Source organism: Anolis sagrei, chromosome Y (assembly GCF_037176765.1).
Source record: "Anolis sagrei isolate rAnoSag1 chromosome Y, rAnoSag1.mat, whole genome shotgun sequence".
Taxonomy (NCBI): Eukaryota; Metazoa; Chordata; class Lepidosauria; order Squamata; family Dactyloidae; genus Anolis; species Anolis sagrei.
In genome coordinates this window covers 11,801,857-11,824,713 of record NC_090035.1, presented here as the reverse complement: position 1 = coordinate 11,824,713, position 22,857 = coordinate 11,801,857, and the positions used below count along the sequence as shown (strand labels likewise).

The 22,857-nt window shown below is 42.8% G+C and overlaps 1 protein-coding gene across 1 annotated transcript in view; it reads left to right on the top strand.

Moving 5' to 3' along the window:
• The window catches only part of LOC132781566 (sterol regulatory element-binding protein 1-like), a 49,926-nt gene that overhangs the window by 10,314 nt on the left and 16,755 nt on the right, over nt 1-22,857 (top strand). The window contains exons 2-12 of the mRNA XM_067461771.1: nt 7,788-8,162; nt 8,354-8,520; nt 12,220-12,345; nt 13,267-13,482; nt 13,722-13,836; nt 15,737-15,921; nt 17,081-17,285; nt 18,178-18,362; nt 19,364-19,625; nt 19,865-20,031; nt 22,111-22,279. Coding sequence (XP_067317872.1) covers nt 7,788-8,162; nt 8,354-8,520; nt 12,220-12,345; nt 13,267-13,482; nt 13,722-13,836; nt 15,737-15,921; nt 17,081-17,285; nt 18,178-18,362; nt 19,364-19,625; nt 19,865-20,031; nt 22,111-22,279 — 2,172 coding nt within the window. The remainder of the gene's footprint in view (nt 1-7,787; nt 8,163-8,353; nt 8,521-12,219; nt 12,346-13,266; nt 13,483-13,721; nt 13,837-15,736; nt 15,922-17,080; nt 17,286-18,177; nt 18,363-19,363; nt 19,626-19,864; nt 20,032-22,110; nt 22,280-22,857) is intronic.

Genomic DNA, 22,857 nt, shown 5'->3' with positions numbered 1-22,857 from the left:
GTTGTTGTTATTCTGTTTCTACCCTGCGTCCATCTCTTAATCAATATCTGAGAATTAGAGTGCATCGACACTGTAGCATCAATGCAGTTTGGCACCGCTTGAACGGCCCTGGTTCCCTATTATGGGATCCTGGGTGTTGTAGTTTGCCCTACAGAGAAGGCTGCAGACCTTATTATTATTATTATTATTATTATTATTATTATTATTATATACAACAAGATCACTATGCTGGTTTCTGTATTCGATCACACCTCGGATCCTTCCCAAGTGTCTACGACTGTATGATATATGTGTGAACAATGTGTACAGATCCAAGTAGGGTGGCCTTTTGCAGCTGACAATTTGTCAATGCCTATTGTTTTTAAGTCCAGGCCAAGGTCTTTAGGCACTGCGCCCAGTGTGCCAATCACCATTGACTTGTCACAGAGTCTTTGCAGTTCGATCTTTAAATCCTCGTATCATGTCAGCTTTTCGAGTTGCTTCTTGTCAATTCTGCTGGGATTGCAACATCAACAATCCATACTTTGTGTTGTTGTTGTTGTTGTTATTCTGTTTCTACCCTGCGTCCATCTCTTAATCAATATCTGAGAATTAGAGTGCATCGACACTGTAGCATCAATGCAGTTTGGCACCGCTTGAACGGCCCTGGTTCCCTATTATGGGATCCTGGGTGTTGTAGTTTGCCCTACAGAGAAGGCTGCAGACCTTATTATTATTATTATTATTATTATTATTATTATTATTATATACAACAAGATCACTATGCTGGTTTCTGTATTCGATCACACCTCGGATCCTTCCCAAGTGTCTACGACTGTATGATATATGTGTGAACAATGTGTACAGATCCAAGTAGGGTGGCCTTTTGCAGCTGACAATTTGTCAATGCCTATTGTTTTTAAGTCCAGGCCAAGGTCTTTAGGCACTGCGCCCAGTGTGCCAATCACCATTGGGACCCCCTTGACTGGCTTGTGCCAGTGTCTTTGCAGTTCAATCTTTAAACCCTCATATCATGCTTCTTGTCAATTTTGCTGTCGCCTGGGATTGCAGCATCGACAATCCATACTTTGTGTTGTTGTTGTTGTTCTGTTTCTACCCTGCGTCCATCTCTTAATCAATATCTGAGAATTAGAGTCCATTGACACTTTAGCATTGATGCAGTTTGGCACCGCTTGAACGGCCCTGGCTCCCTATTATGGGATCCTGGGTATTGTAGTTTGTCCTACAGAGAAGGCTGCAGACCTTGCAAAACTACAACTCCCAGGATATGATCGCATTAAGCTATGGCAGTTTGAAGTGGTGTCAAATTGCATTCTTTCTACAATGTAAATGAACCAAAGATGTCATAAAAGGTTAAGAAGGAAGAGGTTAGAGGAGGCTGTTTGATTTTGCCTAATCCAACTGGGAAGTGAAATAGTAATAATAATAATAATAATAACAACAACAACAACAACAATATCCTTCCCCATCTGCAGCCTGCAAGACCAGGATAGATTTAGTGTAATGTGTGTGACATTTTGTGTATTTCCAATTGCTTTTAATGTTTTTAATTGTCAGTTTTCAAACAGTGCTAGCTTTAGTACTATTTTAATATTCACAGTCAAAAACTTTTAAGTTGTATATTCTGTTGCTTTTTCACCTGTTCACTGTTTTGAGTCTGCTTTGGAGGAAAAAGCAATATATTATATACTATATATTATATAATATTATTATCAATATTATATTGTAATACATATAATATTGATAATAACATTATAGTGCAATGCAATATAATACTAATAATACAATATAATAATATATAATAATATTTTAATATGGTAATACTAATATATTAAATATGTTTACCGATAATATGTAATACTATATAAATATTATATTGTAATACATATAATATTGATAATAACATTATAGTGTAATACAATATAATACTAATAATACAATACAGGGTTAGTCAAAATGAATAGGCCAATAAGAAAATTAATTTTACCCGAATTGGCCTATTCATTTTGACTAACCCTGTATAATAATATACAATAATATTGTAATATGGTAATACTAATATATTGCATATGTTTACCGATAATATATAATAATATATAATAATAATATAATTGTATTTTATATATTACATGTAATATTACCAATAATAGTGCAGTATAGTGGCACAATACAATATAGTAATATATTATACTAATCTTGTGCTAGGCTAATAATATAATATATTGTATATACATAGATTAGGAGCCCCCAGTGGTGCAGTGGGTTAAACCACTGAGCTGGTGAGGTTGCTGATCGAAAGGTCACAGGTTCGAATCCAGGGAGCGGGGTGAGCTCCTGCTGCTAGCCCCAGCTTCTGCCAATGTAGCAGTTCGAAAACATGCAAATGTGAGTAGATGAATAGGTACTGCTCCAATGGGAAGGTAAGGCGCTCCATGCAATCATGCTGGCCACATGACCTTGGAGGCGTCTATGGACAACGCCGGCTCTTTGGCTTAGAAATGGAGATGAGCACCAACCCCCAGAGTTGGACACGATTAGATTTAATGTCAAGGGGAAACCTTTACCTTAGAATATAATAATATAATAATTGTATATTGTATATTACATGCAATATTGCTAATAATATTGCAGTATAGTGGCATAGTACAATATAGTAATATATAATCCTAATATACTAATCCTAATATTGTAATACATATAATGTTGATAATAATATTATAGTCTAATACAATATAATACTAATAATACAATATAATAATATATAATAATATTGCAATATGGTAATACTAATATATTAAATATGTTTACTGATGGTATATAATACTATATAACGATGTACTGTTTTGTTATTGTATATTTACATATCATATATCATAATATTTAACAATATACTGTTTTATTATTGTATATTTGCATAACATAGATAATAATATTTAACGATATACTGTCGAAGGCTTTCATGGCTGGAATCACTAGGTTCTTGTGGGTTTTTTCGGGCTATATGGCCATGTTCTAGAGGCATTTTCTCCTGATGTTTCGCCTGCATCTATGGCAAGCATGCTCAGAGGAAGTAAGGTCTGTTGGAAATAGGACAATGGGTTTATATATCTGTGGAATGACTGGGGTGGGGCAAAGAGCTCTTCTCTGCAGGAGCTAGGTGTGAATGTTTTAACTGACCACATTCATTAGCATTGAAAGGCCTGGCTGAGCCTGGGGGAATCTTTTGTTGAGAGGTGTTAAGATGTGCCTGGTTGTTTCCTCTCTGCTGTTTTGCTGTTGTAATTTTAATGATATACTGTTTAACGATATACTGTAATTTTAACGATATACTGTTTATTATTGTATTTGTCATATCATATATAATAATATTTAGCATTATACTGTTTTATTATTGTATATTTTCATATTATATATAATAATAAACGATATAATGTTTTATTTTTTTATATTTGCATATTTTAAGTTGTAATGTTTTTGATGCTGTTTTATTATTGTATATTTGAAGTTGTAATATTTTTGGTGGTAAGCTGCTTTGAGTCTCCATATGGTGTGATAAAGTGGGATATAAATACATAAATAAATAATAATAATTATTATTATTAATAATAATAATGATAATAATAATAAGATCATGATGATGGTGATAATGATGATGATGAAAATGTCCTTCCCCATCTACAGTCTGCCAGGCCTGAATAGATTAGAACAGTGAAACTGTCTATATGGAGAGATAAAGTGGGATATAAATCAATAAATCAATAAATAATGATAATAATAAGCCAATGGGATTTTGGCCTGCATCAATAGGATTATAGTGTCTAGATCCAGGGAAGTCATGCTACCCCTCTATTCTGCTCTGGTTAGACCACACCTGGAATATTGTGTCCAATTCTGGGCACCACAATTCAAGAGAGATATTGACAAGCTGGAATGTGTCCAGAGGAGGGCGACTAAAATGATCAAGGGTCTGGAGAACAAGCCCTATGAGGAGCGGCTTAAGGAGCTGGGCATGTTTAGCCTGAAGAAGAGACGAGAGGAGATATGATAGCCATGTATAAATATGTGAGAGGAAGCCACAGGGAGGAGGGAGCAAGCTTGTTTTCTGCTTCCCTGGAGACTAGGACGCAATGGAACAATGGCTTCAAATTACAAGAGAGGAGATTCCATCTGAACATGAGGAAGAACTTCCTGACTGTGAGAGCTGTTCAGCAGTGGAACTCTCTGCCCTGGAGTGTGGTGGAGGCTCCTTCTTTTAAACTTTTAAGCTTTTAAACAGAGGCTGGATGGCCATCTGTCAGGGGTGATTTGAATGCAACATTCCTGCTTCTTGGCAGAATGGGGTTGGACTGGATGGCCCATGAGGTCTCTTCCAACTCTTTGATTCTATGATTTGAAGTTGTAATGTTTTCGATGGGGAGCCGCTTTGAGTCTCCGTATGGTGAGATAAAGCGGGATATAAATAAGTAAGTAAGTAAATAATAATAATAATGGTGATGATAATAATAATATGAATGTGACGATTACAGGAATGGAAATATGGACGACGAATTTGGATCACGACTCTAGTTATGAGATGCATTGTGTTGTTACTGTTGTGTAATATTGTATATTGTGCTCTTGTGGTTTTAAATTGTATATCGTTGATTGATTTTATCCTTGTTGTAAACCGCGTTGAGTCGCCGGTAGGCTGAGAAACTGCGGTATACAAGTAAAGTAAATAAATAAAATAATAAGTAAATAATAATAATAATAATGGTGATAATGATGATGATGAAAATGCCCTTCCCCATCTGCAGTCTGCCAGGCCTGAATAGATTGGAGTAATGTCCCCACTATGTTCAGCTGCAGCAACAAAGGCCAATGCCATTCTGGGCAAAATAAATTCAAAATTGAAAATGAACCTTCCAATTCTGTTCTGATACAAGTTGAGTAGCCCTGATCATTAAATAATAATAATAATAATATTTATTTATTTATTTATTTATTTACCTTACTTATATACCGCTGTTCTCAGCCCAAAGGCGACTCACAGCGGTTCACAACAAATACGAACAGCAAAAATTCAGTGCTACAGTATAGAAACAGTTAACAACCTAACACATTACACATTACACGACCCATTCACTGTCGTCTCGTCATCAAAAACATGTACCAGATTTGTCATCCATTGATCCATTCCAGTGTTCATTAACCAATCATTGCACTAATTATTCGAACGCCTGTTCAAACAGCCAGGTCTTCACCTTTTTGCGGAATACCATTAGAGATGGTGCTAGTCTAATGTCCGTAGGAAGGGCGTTCCACAGCCGAGGAGCCACCACCGAGAAGGCCCTATCTCTCGTCCCCACCAGCCGAGCCTGAGAAGCAGGCGGGATCAAGAGCAGGGTCTCCCCGGAAGATCTCAAAGTCAATAATAATAATAATAAACTTTATTTATACCCCGCCACCATCTCCCCCCAACGGGGACTTGGAGCAGCTTATATGGGGCCAAAACAGTCATGGGATTGTATTGTCGAAGGCTTTCATGGCCGGAATCACTGGGTTGTTGTAGGGTTTTTTTGGGCTATATGGCCATGGTCTAGAGGCATTCTCTCCTGACATTTCGCCTGCATCTATGGCAAGCGTCCTCACTACCTCTGAGGATGCTTGCCATAGATGCAGGTGAAACGTCAGGAGAGAATGCCTCTAGATCATGGCCATATAGCCTGAAAAAACCTACAACAACCCAGTCATGGGGTTGGAAAGGTAACCTTTTTTTCCAGGCCTGAAGGAGCAAAGCCCTTGCATTTGACCTGGAGTAACCCCGCCTGGCTTCTGGAGGTGAGGAAAGGGTTAACCTGGGATGCCCTATAGTAACCCCAGCGCCATTCATTCACCTTGGAGGCCGAGCGGCGGCTCCTGATTGGCCGGCGGGGATCACCTCATGCTAAATCCAGTGATTCACAATTCCACCCTCATTCCGGAGGGAGGGGAGAGTCCTCCAAGTAAGCATAGGCACATATTTATTGCACAATGGAGCCCCAGCTTGTCCAAAGACACACACTCAGGATATCAGAGCCAGGTTCTGCATGCTCTTAAGGCATCTCCAGAAGGCCTTGGCTGCTTTTCTATGTCGAAACACACTGCTTTGCTTTTGTGAAATGGGAAATGCACGATTGCAAAGCCGGGATTGCAAATCCCAGCATCCCCTAGCCAGTGCTGACAGATGCTGGGAGTTGTAGTCCACCCACATTTGGAGGATGCACACAATTCCTGCTGTCAACAAATCATAATCATCATCATAATTTAGCAGTTTGATAGCAGTTTAATTGCTATAACTCCTTTTTGGGATTTGTAGTTTGGGGAAAAGTACTGTATATACTCGAGTATAAGCCTAGTTTTTCAGCCCCTTTTTTAGGCTGAAAAAGCTCCCCTCGACTTATTATTATATTTACATTATTTTGCTCTATTATTCTATTTATTATTTTGCTCTATTATTATTATTATTATTATTATTATTACATTTACAGTATTTTACCCTATTATTATTATTATTATTATTACATTTATTATTTTAATATATTTCTTATTACTATTATTATTACTACATTTACAGTATTTTAACCTATTATTATTATTACATTTATTATTTTAATCTATTTATTATTATTATTATTATTATTCTGATTATTACATTTACAGTATTTTACCCTATTATTACTACATTTATTATTTTACAAAAGTACAGTATGTCACAGCAAACGAGATCTATATGCTGGATTTTGTATCACAAAATCACAAGTTGAACACTTCCCAAGCGTCTAGGACTGTGTGATTTATTATTATTATTATTATTATTATTATTATTATTATTAAAATTATTATTTTAATTATTATTTTAATTATTTTTAATTATTTTTATTAATAACAATTAAAAATAATTAAAAATAATCACTGGAACTCAGAGTTCTGGCAGAAATAAAAGTAGGATGATGATGATGATGATAGAATCGTAGAATCATAGGGTTGGAAGAGACCACGTGGGCAATCCATAATGATTTAATACAGTAGACTCTGTTACTGGAATTGGCAGAGACGAAAGCAGTATTATTATTATTATTATTATTATTATTATTATTTATTTGAAACACAACAAGATTGGTACACAACAAAGATCGTCATTGAAAAACTAGAGCAAAATGTGCTGCTGCAGGATGTCCATCCCACAAAAACAAAGTTTTCACATATTAATCAACCTTTTCCATGATAAGAACCAATTAGGACCTAACATTTATAACCCAGGAACAGGCGCGTCTGGTGGGGACGAGGGACAGGGCCTTCTCGGTGGTGGCCCCTCGACTCTGGAACTCTCTCCCACTGGAGATCAGAGCTGCCCCCTCCATTCTGTCGTTTAGAAAACGGGTGAAAACCTGGCTATGGGGTTTGGCTTTCGACGAGCGAATCAATATTTCTGTGATCGGATAGATGACGATGAATGATGGACAACGAATTCACTATGACGACTGACCATTGTTATTATGTGATTGCAATTTGCTGTTATAACATTTTAATTGAATATGTTACATGATGTTTTTAATGATTATTTTGTGATTTTGGAAACCGGCCCGAGTCCACCGATAGAGGGGAGAAGACCAGTATACAAAATTGCTAAATAATAAATAAATAAACAAACATCAAGTTACATAGTGTAATTATTCAACCAGTCAATTAATCCTTCCATAATAGGCTCAACTCGAAGCCTCATAGGAACAAGATATAATGGGATTCTTCTTTGCCCTTTCCCCCAGATATGCTGCAATTGATCACGACGGAAGATGGGGATTTTCCTGGTTTGTTCGATGGTCCGTTCTGCAGAAACGCCCCTCCGGAACCGAACCCCCACGGGCCCAGCCTCTTCAGCACTTATCCAGGGTCAAGCAACCCACCTTCCGCCAGCTTGTTCCCGCTTCCATCGCAGGCCCCAGGGAGCTTCCCTCTGACCCCAAACGCTGGGCCGAACGCTGACCAGGCTCCGATGGACATCAAGGAGGAACCCGCGGCTCCGGCGCCCGCTCCGGCCCTGGCCCAGCTCCCTACAGTCAGGAGTGCAGCCCCACATTTGGTTCCGGCCCCCCAGGACCACTTCGCCGGGCAACCCTTGACGGGCTTCCCGAGGCAGAAAGGTATCTCGGAAGATCGTTTATATGGACACATGGTCAAACTTTGGCCCTCCAGGTGTTTTGGACTTCAACAATTCCCAATAGCATAGGTATTGTGGGAGTTGAAGTCCAAAACACTTGGAGGGCCAAAGTGGGCCATATCTGGTGTAGACGCATTGCAGTACCTCTCTTATGCTCTTCTTGGTCTCTTTCAGCCCCGCAGTCAGGAGGGCCTCCTCCGCCCCCTCCGGCCTCTGTCCCGGCTCCTGCTCGCCCGCCCCCCACCGTGGCCATGCAAACGCCGCTCCAGAACATCGCCCCCCAACAACTCCTGGCCCCTACCGCCTCCCAAGTTATCCAGCCTCAGATCCAGCAAGTCCCGGTGAGTGAGGCCAGCTGGGAGAGGACAACATGGTTTGACCAGTGTTGCACTCCAAGAAGCCCTCTGACTTAAAAACACCACACAGCTGAGTCAAAATGCAAGCAGTTTAGTGTAGGTAATTTATAAAGCATTAGCAGTAAAACCACTCCAGAGAAATAGGTAAATCCAAGTTATCCACCCTCAGATCCAGCAAGTCCCGGTGAGTGAGGCCAGCTGGGAGAGGACAACATGGTTTGCTGTTACACTCCAGGCCAGGAAGGAGCCCTCTGACTTAAAAACACCACACAGCTGAGTCAAAATGCAAGCAGTTTAGTGTAGGTAATTTATAAAGTATTAGCAGTAAAACCACTCCAAAGAAATAGGTAAATCCAAGTTACCCAGCCTCAGATCCAGCAAGTCCTGGTGAGTGAGGCCAGCTGGGAGAGGACAACATGGTTTGCTGGTCAACATAGTGTTACACTCCAGGCCAGAAAGAAGCCCTCTTGATTTAAAAACACCCCACAGCAGAGTAAAATGCAAGCAGTTTAGTGTAGGTAATTTAAAAAGCATTAGCAGTAAAAACACTCCAAAGAAATAGGTAAATCCAAGTTATCCAGCCTCAGATCCAGCAAGTCCCGGTGAATGAGGCCAGCTGGGAGAGGACAACATAGTTTGCTGGTCAGCATGGTCAGTGTTGCACTCTAGGCCAGGAAGAAGCCCTCTGACTTAGAAACACCACACAGCGGAATCGAAATGCAAGCAGTTTAGTGTAGGTAATTTATAAAGCATTGGCAGTAAAAACACTCCAAAGAAATAGGTAAATCCAAGTTATCCAGCCTCAGATCCAGCAAGTCCTGGTGAGTGAGGCCAGCTGGGAGAGGACAACATGGTTTGCTGGTCAACATAGTCAGTGTTACACTCCAGGCCAGAAAGAAGCCCTCTGATTTAAAAACACCCCACAGCGGAGTAAAATGCAAGCAGTTTAGTGTAGGTAATTTAAAAAGCATTAGCAGTAAAAACACTCCAAAGAAATAGGTAAATCCAAGTTATCCAGCCTCAGATCCAGCAAGTGAGGCCAGCTGGGAGAGGACAACATGGTTTGCTGGTCAACATAGTCAGTGTTACACTCCAGGCCAGAAAGAAGCCCTCTGATTTAAAAACACCCCACAGCGGAGTAAAATGCAAGCAGTTTAGTGTAGGTAATTTAAAAAGCATTAGCAGTAAAAACACTCCAAAGAAATAGGTAAATCCAAGTTATCCAGCCTCAGATCCAGCAAGTCCCGGTGAGTGAGGCCAGCTAGGAGAGGACAACATGGTTTGCTGGTCAACATATGTCAAGACCCAGAAGCCTTAAGTAGAGCCAAACACAAGGTAGAAGGTTCAAACACAGCTTTATTACACAAAAAGAGTCTTTTAAAGCACTTAACTTCAGTGCAGTGAACTAAGGCAGTAATTTGGCATCAAAAACGAAGCGATACCAGCAACAAAAATATAACTCGGATTATATCGCTGTTTAATCCGGTTTAACAGAAAAGTTCAGCAATCTGCTTGAAAGTTCACACAATTCAAAAACACAGTCACAGGAGAAAAGAACACGTAGTCCCAGAACGATGCAAGGTTCAAACATGAAGTTAGCAATAGAGAAGTCCAAGAGATAAAAGCATTGATCAAACCTGTCCGTAGTCAAGCCGTTGAGTGAAGGTAAACACGGGAACACAGGAGGACAGGAACACAGCAACACAGGAATCTGTAGTCCAAGGACCCAAGCTCGAGAGTTGGCACTAACAAAGATTCACATCCCAAAAGAGACACTTTGCCTTCTGCAAAGAGCCATACAACCAAAACCCACTTTTATCCTAAAGCTCCTCATTAGAGGATGATGAGCTCCCCACCCTTTCCTCATCACTCATCACAGCTGCCTCCATCCCCGCAGCTGAACCCGAGCGCCCATCTCTCCACCTCTGCCAGCGTCTGTCAAGACTTAGGTCTTGCCAAGTGCTCCCCGGTTGCCAATCGCCTGTGAACCCCTCAAATTCATCACTGGAGGTGGGTTGGTTACAGATGTCCCTAATCTCTTGAACACGGGTCCAATCCAGCTCATCCTCCTCTCCCATATCACTCCCAGACCCATCACTCCTTTCAAACCCCATGAAATGCTAGTCCTCTGTAGGAGCACTAAGTATTTCCCGGATGCACTTCCTCTGAAGCGCCTCGTCAGACTCTTGATTGCGAGTAGCCCGCTTTACTCCCCTACTCTCCTCACCATCCCCCATTTCACAATCGGAGAAGCCCTCAAACGTCTCAGAATCACTTGGGGCCATGATTATCTCCCTAATCCGCTTTCACTGCTGTTCCTCCTCTAACACCTGCACAGACCTCTTCTCCCTTCTACCAGTAGTAGTAACGTTACCATCACGCTGAACTACAACAACATAGTCAGCGTTACACTCCAGGCCAGGAAGAAGCCCTCTGACTTAAAAACACCACAGAGCTGAGTCAAAATGCAAGCTATTTAGTGTAGGTATTTAAAAAGCATTCGCAGTAAAAACACTCCAAAGAAATAGGTAAATCCAAGTTATCCAGCCTCAGATCCAGCAAGTCCCGGTGAGTGAGGCCAGCTGGGAGAGGACAACATGGTTTGCTGGTCAACTTGGTCAGTGTTACACTCCAGGCCAGGAAGACGCCCTCTGACTTAAAAACACCACACAGCTGAATCAAAATGTAAACAGTTTATTGTAGGTAATTTAAAAAGCATTAGCAGTAAAAACACTCCAAAGAAATAGGTAAATCCAAGCTATGCAGCCTCAGATCCAGCAAGTCCCGGTGAGTGAGGCCAGCTGGGAGAGGACAACATGGTTTGCTGGTCAACTTGGTCAGTGTTACACTCCAGGCCAGGAAGAAGCCCTCTGACTTAAAAACACCACACAGCAGAGTCAAAATTCAAGCAGTTTAGTGTAGGTAATTTTAAAAGCATTAGCAGTAAAAACACTCCAAAGAAATAGGTAAATCCAAGTAGGTAGAAAGATAAGCAGAAACAAATAATCCAGGAAATAAATCCATCAAAGTACATGAAAACCCCACACAGAAACTTCCAAGGTAAAACTCCAGTTCATAAAATCAAACAAGGTGTAGCTTGAATCTTTCTAAGGCAAGACTGCAAGGTTCGTCACTATGTCTTGATCCAGTTCCAACATTGCTTCGTCTGACCACAGATTCTGTACTTGGCACTTTTATCCCCTAATCTACTCTAAATTCCTTCCAGAAACGTGTTTCTTGTCAGCCTAGACTCTGTTACCAATTTCTCTCTCAACCTGGCTGAGCACCAGAGAGAGATTGTTGAACTGTTCTTTTCTGTCTGAAAACATGCCTTCTATCTTCTGGCTCTTTAATTTCTGCAGCTGGTCCAGATGCCGAGCTTTTCTCAGACTCAAAGGCCTGGGAATTCTCTGGTAGTAATTCAGGCCCTCCTCCAGAGATCATCCCATCATCCCCCAACTCTTCAGGAACATTCTCATCGGCAAAGACACTTTCAACAGGAATACCATTGTCATTCTCTGCATCTGAAGCACCCTCATCATTAGAAACAGAGTTGTCATTGTCATTCCCAACATCATTAGAACCAGCATTGTCATTCCTAACATCAGGAGTGCCCTGATCACAGGCTGAACTCCAACAGTCAGTCAATGAGTGATGTTGACCCCCCATCTTCTCTTTGCACAGGTCCTCCTGCAGCCACACTTCATCAAGGCCGACTCCCTGCTGCTGACCACCGTCTCTGGAGCCAAGGCTGGACCCGGAATCACCTCTTTGGCCACCACCACTGCCGTCCAGCCCACCTCTCTCCAGGTGAGCCCTGTTGGCATCTTCCAGTGAACAACCATTGGAGGACCTAGAGTTTGCTGGAGAGAAAATAGTGGTTATATGCCGGATTTAAATCCATACTTTAAAGCATTGGTTCCCAACCTTTTTGTGACCTGGGACCCCTTTGACCAGGGGCCACATTGACCGGGGACCCCTTTGACCGGGGACCCCATAGACCAGGAGCACCATTGACCAGGAGCACCATTGATCAGGGACCCCTTTGACCAGGGACACCATTGATCAGGGACCCCTTTGACCAGGGACCCCTTTGACCAGGAGCACCATTGATCAGGGACCCCTTTGACCAGGGACTCCTTTGACCAGGGACCCCTTTGACCAGGGACCCCATTGACCAGGGACGTCTCTCCAACATTAGTACCAAGATGGTTACGAATCCTTTTTTTGGTTAGCTTAGATTCGGTTGCTCATATACATCCACTGATCCGGTTATTGAGTGACGACTCCAAAATAATTAAGTGGGATTTTGGGATCCTTAGTTTTAAAAAGTAACTTTTCTGAGTTTGGATGTTGTTGTCCACCCTCCACATTTCTGGTTTTGACTTTGAGGGATGCAATGAATATGTTCCTTGTCGGAATCTCGAGGTATTCCAGGGCAACTGTGGTCAGCATTTGCCAGTGTTGACCCTGTAGTTTTTCTGGAGGACCTAGAGCAGTGGTTCTCAACCTGTGGGTTCCCAGATGTTTTGGCCTTCAACTCTCAGAAAACAGCTGGTAAACTGGCTGGGATGTCTGGGAGTTGTAGGCCAAAACACCTGGGGACCCACAGGTTGAGAACTACTGTCTCCGGCATGACTCTATGGTCCACATCCTTCCTTTGTTTACGTTTTCCGGCTCCAAAGGGTCAGAGGGCAGGCTAACCCTTCTCCGTTTGCCCTCTTCTTCCAGACCCTGGTGAGCGGTGGCACCATCCTGGCTACGGTGCCCCTCGTGATGGATACGGACAAGCTGCCCATCAACCGCTTGACCGCGGGGAAGCCCTTGTCTGGCCATAACAAAGGCGAGAAGCGCACGGCACACAACGCCATCGAGAAGCGCTACCGCTGCTCCATCAATGACAAGATCTGCGAGCTCAAGGACTTGGTGGTCGGCACAGAAGCCAAGGTAAGGAGGCTGGCACGTGCTATTTCCAATTTCAATGAGTTTGTATTTGGATCGCATCGATGTCCCCCAGATATTTGACAAGATTGAAAGAGCGGACTTGAAAGAGTGGGTCGTCGACAAGCAGGGTCTCCTGTGCCATTTGATCTCTTTGCTCCTCCTTTTGCTTCATTTCCACCATTCACCTCTCTTCTCTGTTCTTCCTATAAATGGACTTTCTTGCTTTTTGTCTTGCTGGACAGCTGAACAAGTCGGCCATTTTGCGCAAGGCGATTGACCACATCCGGTTCTTGAAGCAGGCCAACCAGAAGTTGAAGGCAGAGAACATGGCCCTCAAGATGGCTTCCCAGAAGAACCGTAAGTTTTTGAACTCCTTGGCCAAACATGCCAGATTCGGTTCGAGGGGAAAAAATAGTTTCCAAGCTCAAAAGCAAAATTTGGGCCATTGGGGAAGAAAATAATAATAATAATAATAATAATAATCACAACAACAACAAAAAACAACAAAACAACAACAACAACAACAACATATTATTATTATTATTATTATTATTATTATTATTATTATTTTCTTCCCCAATGGCCCAAATTTTGCTTTTGAGCTTGGAAATTATAATAATAATAATAACAACAACAAAACAACAACATCATATTATTATTAATATTACAATATTATATTATTATATTATATTATTCTATTCTATTCTATATTATATTAGACTGTCACAAGCCAGTCAAGGTGGTCCCGGTGGTGATCAACACACTGGGTGCAGTGCCTAAAGACCTTGGCCTGCACTTAAACACAATCAGTGCTGACAAGATTACCATCTGCCAGCTGCAAATGGCTACCTTACTGGGATCTGCACACATTGTTTGCTGATACATCACACAGTCCTAGACACTTGGGAAGTGTCTGATGTGTGATTCAATACGACAGCCAGCAGAGTGATCTTCTCTGCTGAGGACTCATCTTGTTGTGTTTCAAATAATAATAATAATAAGTAGAGAAACAACTGGAAAAGCTGACACGATATGAAGATTTAAAGATCAAACTGCAAAGACTCTGGCACAAGCCAGTAAAGGTGGTCCCAGTAGTGATTGGCACACTGGGTGTAGTGCCTAAAGACCTTGGCCTGCACTTAAACACAATCGGCGCTGACAAAATTACCATCTGCCAACTGCAAATGGCCACCTTACTGGGATCTGCACACATTATTCGCTGATACATCACACAGTTTTAGACACTTGGGAAGTGTCCAATGTGTGATCCAATACGACAGCCAGCAGAGTGATCTTGTCTGCTGTGGATTCATCTTGTTGCCTTTCTAATAATAATAATAATAATAATAATAATAATAATAATAATAAGCAGAGAAACAACTGGAAACTTAACATGATATGAGGATGTAAAGATCAAACTGCAAAGACTCTGGCACAAGCCAGTAAAGGTGGTCCCAGTAGTGATTGGCACACTGGGTGCAGTGCCTAAAGACCTTGGCCTGCACTTAAACACAATCGGTGCTGACAATATTACCATCTGCCAGCTGCAGAAGGCCACCTTACTGCAATCTGATACACATTATTCACCGATACATCACACAGTCCTAGACACTTGGGAAGTGTCTGATGTGTGATCCAATACAACAGCCAGCAGAGTGTCTGCTATGGACTCATCTTGTTGTGTTTCAAATAATAACAACAATAATACAAGGATTTAAAGATCGAACTGCAAAGACTCTGGCACAAGCCAGTAAAGTTGGTCCCAGTGGTGATCGGCACACTGGGTGCAGTGCCTAAAGACCTTGGCCTGCACCTAAACACAATCAGCGCTGACAAAATTTCCATCTGACAGCTGCAGAAGGCCACCCCACTGGCATCTGCACGCATTATACGCCAATACATCGCAGTCCTAGACACTTGGGAAGTGTCCAACGTGTGATCCAATACAACAGCCAGCAGATTGATCTTGTCTGCTGTGGACTCATCTTGTTGTGTTTCTAATAGTAATAATAGTAGTAGTAATAATAATAATAATAAGCAGAGAAACAACTGGAAACTTGACATGATATGTGATCTTGTTTGCTGTGTACTAATTTTGTTGTATATGTAATAATAATAATAATAATAATAATAATAATAATAACAACAACAACAACAACAATAATAATAATACCCTTCTGGAAGCGGTGTGTGTGATAGTTTTGAGATATTGCCAGGGACTTATGCCTTTGGGCACCGTTCTCTCTTGCCGCCACAGAGTCACTAAAAGACCTGGTAGCCCCAGGGAAGATGGAGGACTCGTCCGAGGGGGTGAAGCTGATGGACGCCCTGACACCACCACCCTCCGATGCGGGCTCCCCGTCCCACAGCAGCCCGCTCTCCTTTGGAGGCACCAGCGGAAGCGATTCGGAGCCTGAAAGTCCCTTCTGCGTGGAGGCCAAGGTGGGAACAGAGTCTCCTCTCAGTCTTCTCTTCTTCAGGCTAAACATGCCCAGGTCTTTAAGCCGCTCCTCATAGGGCTTATTCTCCAGACCCTTGATTATTTTAGTTGCCCTCTTCTGGACGCATTCCAGCTTGTCAACATCTCCCTTCAATTGTGGTGCCCAGAATTGGACAAAGTATTCAAGATGTAGTCTAACCAAGGCAGAATAGAGCATGGGGAGCATGACTCCCTGGATCTAGACCAGTGGTTCTCAACCTTCCTAGTGCCGTGACCCCTTAATACAGTCCCTCATGTTGTGGTGACCCCCAACCATAACATTGTTTTCGTGGCTACTTCATAACAGCCATTTTACTACTGTTATATATCATAATGTAAATATCAGATATGCAAGATGTATTTTCATTCACTGGACCAAACTGGGCACAAATACCCAATGGATCCACATGTAAATGCTAGTTGGGTTGTGGGAGGATTGATTTTCTAATTTGGGAGTTGTAGTTGCTGGGATTTATAGTTCACCTATAATCAAAGAGCATTCTGAACTCCACCAGCGATGGGTTTGAACCTAATTCGCCACACAGAACTCCCATGGCCAACGGAAAACACTGGAAAGGTTTGGTGGGTATTGACCTTGAGCTTGGGAGTTGTAGTTCACCTATAGAGAGCAGTGTGGACTCACACAATAGTGGATCTGGACCAAACTTGGCACAAATACTCAATATGCGCAAATGTGAACACTGGTGGAGCCTGGGGAAAACAGACCTTGACTTTTGGGAGTTGTAGTTGCTGGGATTTTTAGTTCATTACAATCAAACAACATTCTGAACTCCACCAATGATAGAATTGGCTCAAACTTCCCACATGGAATCCCCATGACCATCAGAAAATACTGTGTTTTCTGATGGTCTTTGGCGACCCCTCTGACACCCCTTCGCGACCCCCTCAGGGGTCCCGACCCCCAGGTTGACAAACACTGATCTAGACACTATATACTCCTATTTATGCAGGCCAAAATCCAAACAACATTGGACGGTGTTGCCCGTGCTAGGACTAAGTGTTTATGGGTCAATCATCGAGCCTTTCTGGTTCAGCTGGGATCCAAACATGGCTGGACCAAAGTTTTAGTCTTCTTCATCTGTTGTTGTTGATATTTTGTAGGTGAAGCAGGAAAGCCAAGCATCGTCTCCAGGCAGCCTGGGGATGCTGGATCGATCGCGGATGGCCCTCTGCGCTTTCGTCTTCCTCTGCCTCTCTTTCAACCCTCTCTCCTCGCTGCTGGGAGGAACCGGCTCCACAACGTCCACCGACGTCTCAGGCGGCAGCGGTCCTGGGCGCAGTATTATGGCTGAGAAAGGGACGCCAGGTGAGTTTTTGGACTTGAAAGACCACTTCCTCCCTTGTGAGCACGACCCAAATCAGGACATACCCTTTTCCTGTCCTGTCACCCCATAAGACTAATTTGACTGTTACATGGGGCAGAGCCTCCTCTGTGTTGACACCCTGACAGAAGTAATTTTAGTAATTTTCTTCTTCCGGCAAATTTGGTTATCTAAACCTATTTGCAATTCAGTACTTATTCTGTGCAAAATTTGCTCAGGGTTTTTTTTTTCCCCATATGTTAGGAGCCTCTGAAATCCACAAGCATTTGCACAATGTCAACAGAAAGGGAGAAATAATGAAAATGAACAAAATCTGGCTACCACTACTAAAATACAGGAAATAAAGAGCAACACTCAAAAAACAGGGGAATTCCAGACAAGAATTAATCAGAGCCAGCTAATCACCCGCCAACAAAGAATTCCCCAGGCAGGAAGTAGCCAAGCCTTGAAGCTGCAAGGCTATTCAATGCTAATCAAGCTGGCCAATTGCAACATTCACACTTGCTCTAAGCAGACAAGAGTTTTTTCTCCCACCCTGGACATTATTCCACAGATATATAAACCTCACTTGCCTAGTTTCCAAGAGACCTCACAACCTCTGAGGATGCCTGCCATAGATGTGGGTGAAACGTCAACAAATGATTCCCACCGCCAATTCATATTTTGCTTGGTTTCTGAAGGACGTTACAGTGTTGGTGCCCAGTGGGCATCACATAGGAGAGCATGGGGCGGACATATTGTATGGACCTCATGGAGGAGACCCAGGTTACTCCTTCGGGAGGTGCACCCCAAAATTTCGGGGTAGAATTGTCATCCAGTTTCACCGTCCGCACATCCATGGCACTCCCTTCTCTCACTGTCTACATCTGTCCCTAGATGTTTCCGTTACTTGGTCCCAATGGCTCCTCCCCACCATGTTCTTCTGGCTCATCAATGTGGTTGTCGTCCTCGGCGCCTTCGTCCGGCTCTTCATTTATGGCGAACCGGTGACGCGGCTCCACTCTGAGCCCTCCGTCCTTTTTTGGAGGCACCGCAAGCAAGCCGACCTGGACCTGGCCCGAGTAAGTGGATTGTGTGCATTCAGCATTCCTACTTCCCATATTTACCGTATATACTCGAGTATAAGCTGGGTTTTTAGCCCTTTTTAAGACTGAAAAAGCCCCTCCCTCTAGCTTATACTTGAGTCATGGTTACCGTATATACTCAAGTATAAGCCAACCTGAATATAAGCCAAGGCACCTAATTTTACCACAAAAACCTGGGAAAACGTATGGACTTGAGTATAAGCCAAGGGTGGGAAATCAGCAGCAACTGGGAAATTTCAAAATAAAAATAGATACCAATAAAATTACATTAATTGGGACATCAGGAGGTTCAATGTTTTTGAATATTTACATACAACTGTAATTTAAGATAAGACTGTCCAACTCTGATGAAACTATTATTCCAACCTTCTTCAATGTAAATGTGCTCACGTATCCTTCCAAAAATAATAGAGTAAAATAATGACTGTAATAATAATAATAGAGAAAAATAATAAATGTAATAATAATAGAGTAAAATAATAATTGTAATAACAATAATAGAGAAAAAAATTACAGCAAAACAGCAGAGAGGAAACAACCAGGCACATCGTAACACCTCTCAACAAAAGATTCCCCCAGGCTCAGCCAGGCCTTCTAATGCTAATGAAGGTGGTCAGTTGAAACATTCACACCTAGCTCGGGCAGAGAAGAGCTCTTTGCCCCACCCCAGTCATTCCACAGATATGTAAACCCATATTCCTAATTCCAACAGACCTCACTACCTCTGAGGATGCTTGCCATAGATGCAGGCAAAACGTCAGGAGAAAATGCCTCCAGAACATGGCCAATAATAGAGTAAAATAATAAATGTAATAATAATAGTATAAAATAATAAGTGAATAATAGAGAAAAATAATGTAAACATAATAATAATAATAATAATAATAATAATAATAATAATAATAATGTATCATGTTCAACTTGTTGTCCATGAAGACTCCAAGATCTTATGCGTATTTGTCGTTTTGCCTCCACAGGGAGACTTCGCCCAGGCGTCACAGAACCTGTGGATGGCGCTCAAGGCCCTCGGCCGCCCGCTGCCCACCTCCAACCTGGACTTGACCTGCAGCCTCTTGTGGAACCTGATTCGACACGTCCTGCAGCGCCTTTGGGTGGGCCGGTGGCTGGCCGGACGTGCCGGGGGCTTCTTCCGCGACCGGGAGCTCAAGGCCGACGTGCGCAAGAGCGCCTGCGATGCCGCCTTGGTCTACCACAAGCTGCACCAGCTGCACATGACAGGTGATCAAAACAGGAGCACCCTCTGAGCATGAACAGAGTGTTTGCCCCAAATGCAGGGGCCTTGTGCTCTCAGCATTGAATCCTGAAAATAAAAGTGGGGTCAAGGTATTGTAATTGTGTGGTTCGAAACTGTTATGTGCTCCGAACATCTCGATGTGAAATTTTCTGAGATTCTGGATGCAACTGCAATTTTGTACCCCCATCTCAGACTTGTTGGATTTTTTCTCTTTGTCCTGCAGGGAAACACGTGGCCGGTCACTTGTCCGCCATCAACATGGCACTGAGCGCTGTGAATTTGGCCGAATGTGCCGGGAACACCATCTCGGTGGCCACCTTGGCGGAGGTCTACGTGGCGGCCGCCTTGCGTGTCAAAGCCAGCCTCCATCGCTGCTGCCATTTCCTGGCGGTGAGTTCTTACACAATTTATTTGTTTACAGTATTTATACTCCGCCATTCTCACGTCGCAGAGGATTCAGGACAGATTACAATCCACATATACATGCCAAACATTCATATATAGACAGACACAGAGGGAGACAGGAAAGCCTGGGGAAGACAATTATGCTGGGGAAGGTGGAAGGTAAAAGAAAGAGGGGCCGACCAAGGGCAAGATGGATGGATGGCATCCTTGAAGGGACTGGACTGACCTTGAAGGAGCTGGGGGTGGTGACGGCCGACAGGGAGCTCTGGCGTGGGCTGGTCCATGAATTCACGAAGAGTCGGAGACGACTGAACGAATGAACAACAACAACAGAGGCCATTTAACATTCCAGCTTTCCGGCTTCATGAGGGTATGCTCGATTCTGGCCACAGGGGGAGCTCCCGCTTCACCGTCCACTTGTGACTCCGAATCCTTGATGGAGTACTTCCTCATTCTTATGCACGCTGCTGGAAGGTTTTATGACGTCGCAAATTAGTTAAATTAGCCTCCCCACATAAAGCAGTACCTAAAATCCACAAGAAGCATGTGGACAATTTCAACGGAAAGGAAGAAACCATGAAAATGAACAAAATCTGGCTACCAGTATTAAAAAACTCAAAAATTATAGCAGAAAAACAACAGAGGGGAAACAAACAGGCACATGAAATCACCCTCAACAAAAGATTCCCCCCAGGCACTACCAAGCCATTGAATGCTAATCAAGGTGATCAGCTGAAACATTCACACCTAGCCCCAGCAAACAAAAGTCCTTTGTCCCTCCCTGGTCATTCCACAGATATATAAACCTATTTTTCCTACTTCCAACAGACCTCATTACCTCTGAGGATGCTTGCCATAGATGCAGGCGAAACGTCAGGAGAAAAATTGCCTCCAGAACATGGCCATATAGCCCGGAAAAACCTACAACAACCCATGAAAGCCTTCGACAATACAGTACCTAAATTTCCTACTTAACAGATGCAACTGTCTTTCAGGCTGCATAGGTCAACAGCAAGCTAGACTATTAATGGTTGGGAGCTCACTCCTACCTGGGCTGGCTTCGAACTCATGACTTCTTGGTTAGTAGTGATTTAAAGCAGCTGGCTACTAACTAGCTGCACCACACCTTGGTCCAATGAGCCCTCCTCTTTTATCTCGCCCGACTTTTTAATTAGTTTTTATCAGTTTGTCTTCTTGATTACTACATGTTGCCCGCCCATTATGATAGTGCCTGTGCATATTTTTTTATTCTTCATATTGTTATGTATTCATAGAATCATAGAATCAAAGAGTTGGAAGAGACCTCATGGGCCATCCAGTCCAACCCCATTCTGCCAAGAAGCAGGACTATTGCATTCAAATCACCCCTGACAGATGGCCATCCAGCCTCTGTTTAAAAGCTTCCAAAGAAGGAGCCTCCACCACACTCTGGGGCAGAGAGTTCCACTGCTGAACGGCTCTCACAGTCAGGAAGTTCTTCCTCATGTTCTGATGGAATCTCCTTTTATTTAACTATGATGTTGTCGTTTATTGTTCGCGTTTTCGGTTTGTGTTTTTGGTTTTCTTTTATTGTAATTGTCGTTTGGGCTTGGCCTTATGTAAGCCGCTCCGAGTCCCCATCGGGGAGATGGTGGCGGGGTAACAAATAAAGTTTATTATTATTTATTAATGACAAGACAAACAACAGATAGAGGCGTGTTTTGGCTTTTTCTCATCATTCGGCATCATTTGGAGGTTGTGCTCGGTTCCAACCACAAGGGGTGCTGTTGTTCCATATTGCAGAAGAGTTTTCTTTGTTTGTAAACTTTCCTCCCAAACACCGTGCCTAAAATACCTCCCCGCTTAATGCGGTTCCTATTTATCTACTCACATTCCTGTTTTCAATACACTAAGTGAGCGAGGGAGCTGGGATGCAGGTCAGGAGCTCACCCTGACCTAGCTTCGAACTGTGTCAACCTTTTGGTTGGCAAGATTTACTGCATCTGCAGCTGATTAACCTGCTGTGCTAAAGCCGGGATCCTGGAAGTTGTTGACGGACTCATCCCCTTCCTTCCTTCTCCGCAGCGCTTCTTCCTGAGTAGCGCCCGCCAGGTCCTGCTTTCCCACAGTGGGACCGTCCCTCCGGCGCTGCAGTGGCTCTGCCATCCGGTCGGCCACCGTTTCTTCGTGGACGGGGACTGGGCCGTGAAGAGCTCCCCCCGGGAGAGCATCTACAGCTCCACCAGCAACCCAGGTACTCAGATGCAGGCCAGAAGAAAGCCAACATCAGCCATGGCTTCTTATAGAATGCTAGAGTTGGAAGGGACCCCCAAGGGCCATCCAGTCCAATCCCCTTCTGTCAGGAAGAAAGACACAATCAAAGCCCTCCCGACAGATGGCTATCCAGTTTGTATAATAGTAATAATAATAATAATAATAATAATAGTAATAATAATAATAGAATCCTAGAGTTGGAAGAGACTCTAAGGGCCATCCAGTCCAATCCCCTTCTGTCAGGAAGAAAGACACAATCAAAGCCCTCCCGACAGATGGCTATCCAGTTTGTATAATAAATAATAATAATAATAATAATAATAATAGTAATAATAATAATAATAGAATCCTAGAGTTGAGATTGTAAGGGCCATCCAGTCCAATTCCCTTCTGCCAGGAAGAAAGACACAATCAAAGCCCTCCTGACAGATGGCTATCCAGTTTGTATAATAATAATAATAGAATTCTAGAGTTGGAAGAGACTCTAAGGCCCATCCAGTCCAATTCCCTTCTGCCCAGAAGAAAGACACAATCAAAGCCCTCCCAACAAATGGCTAT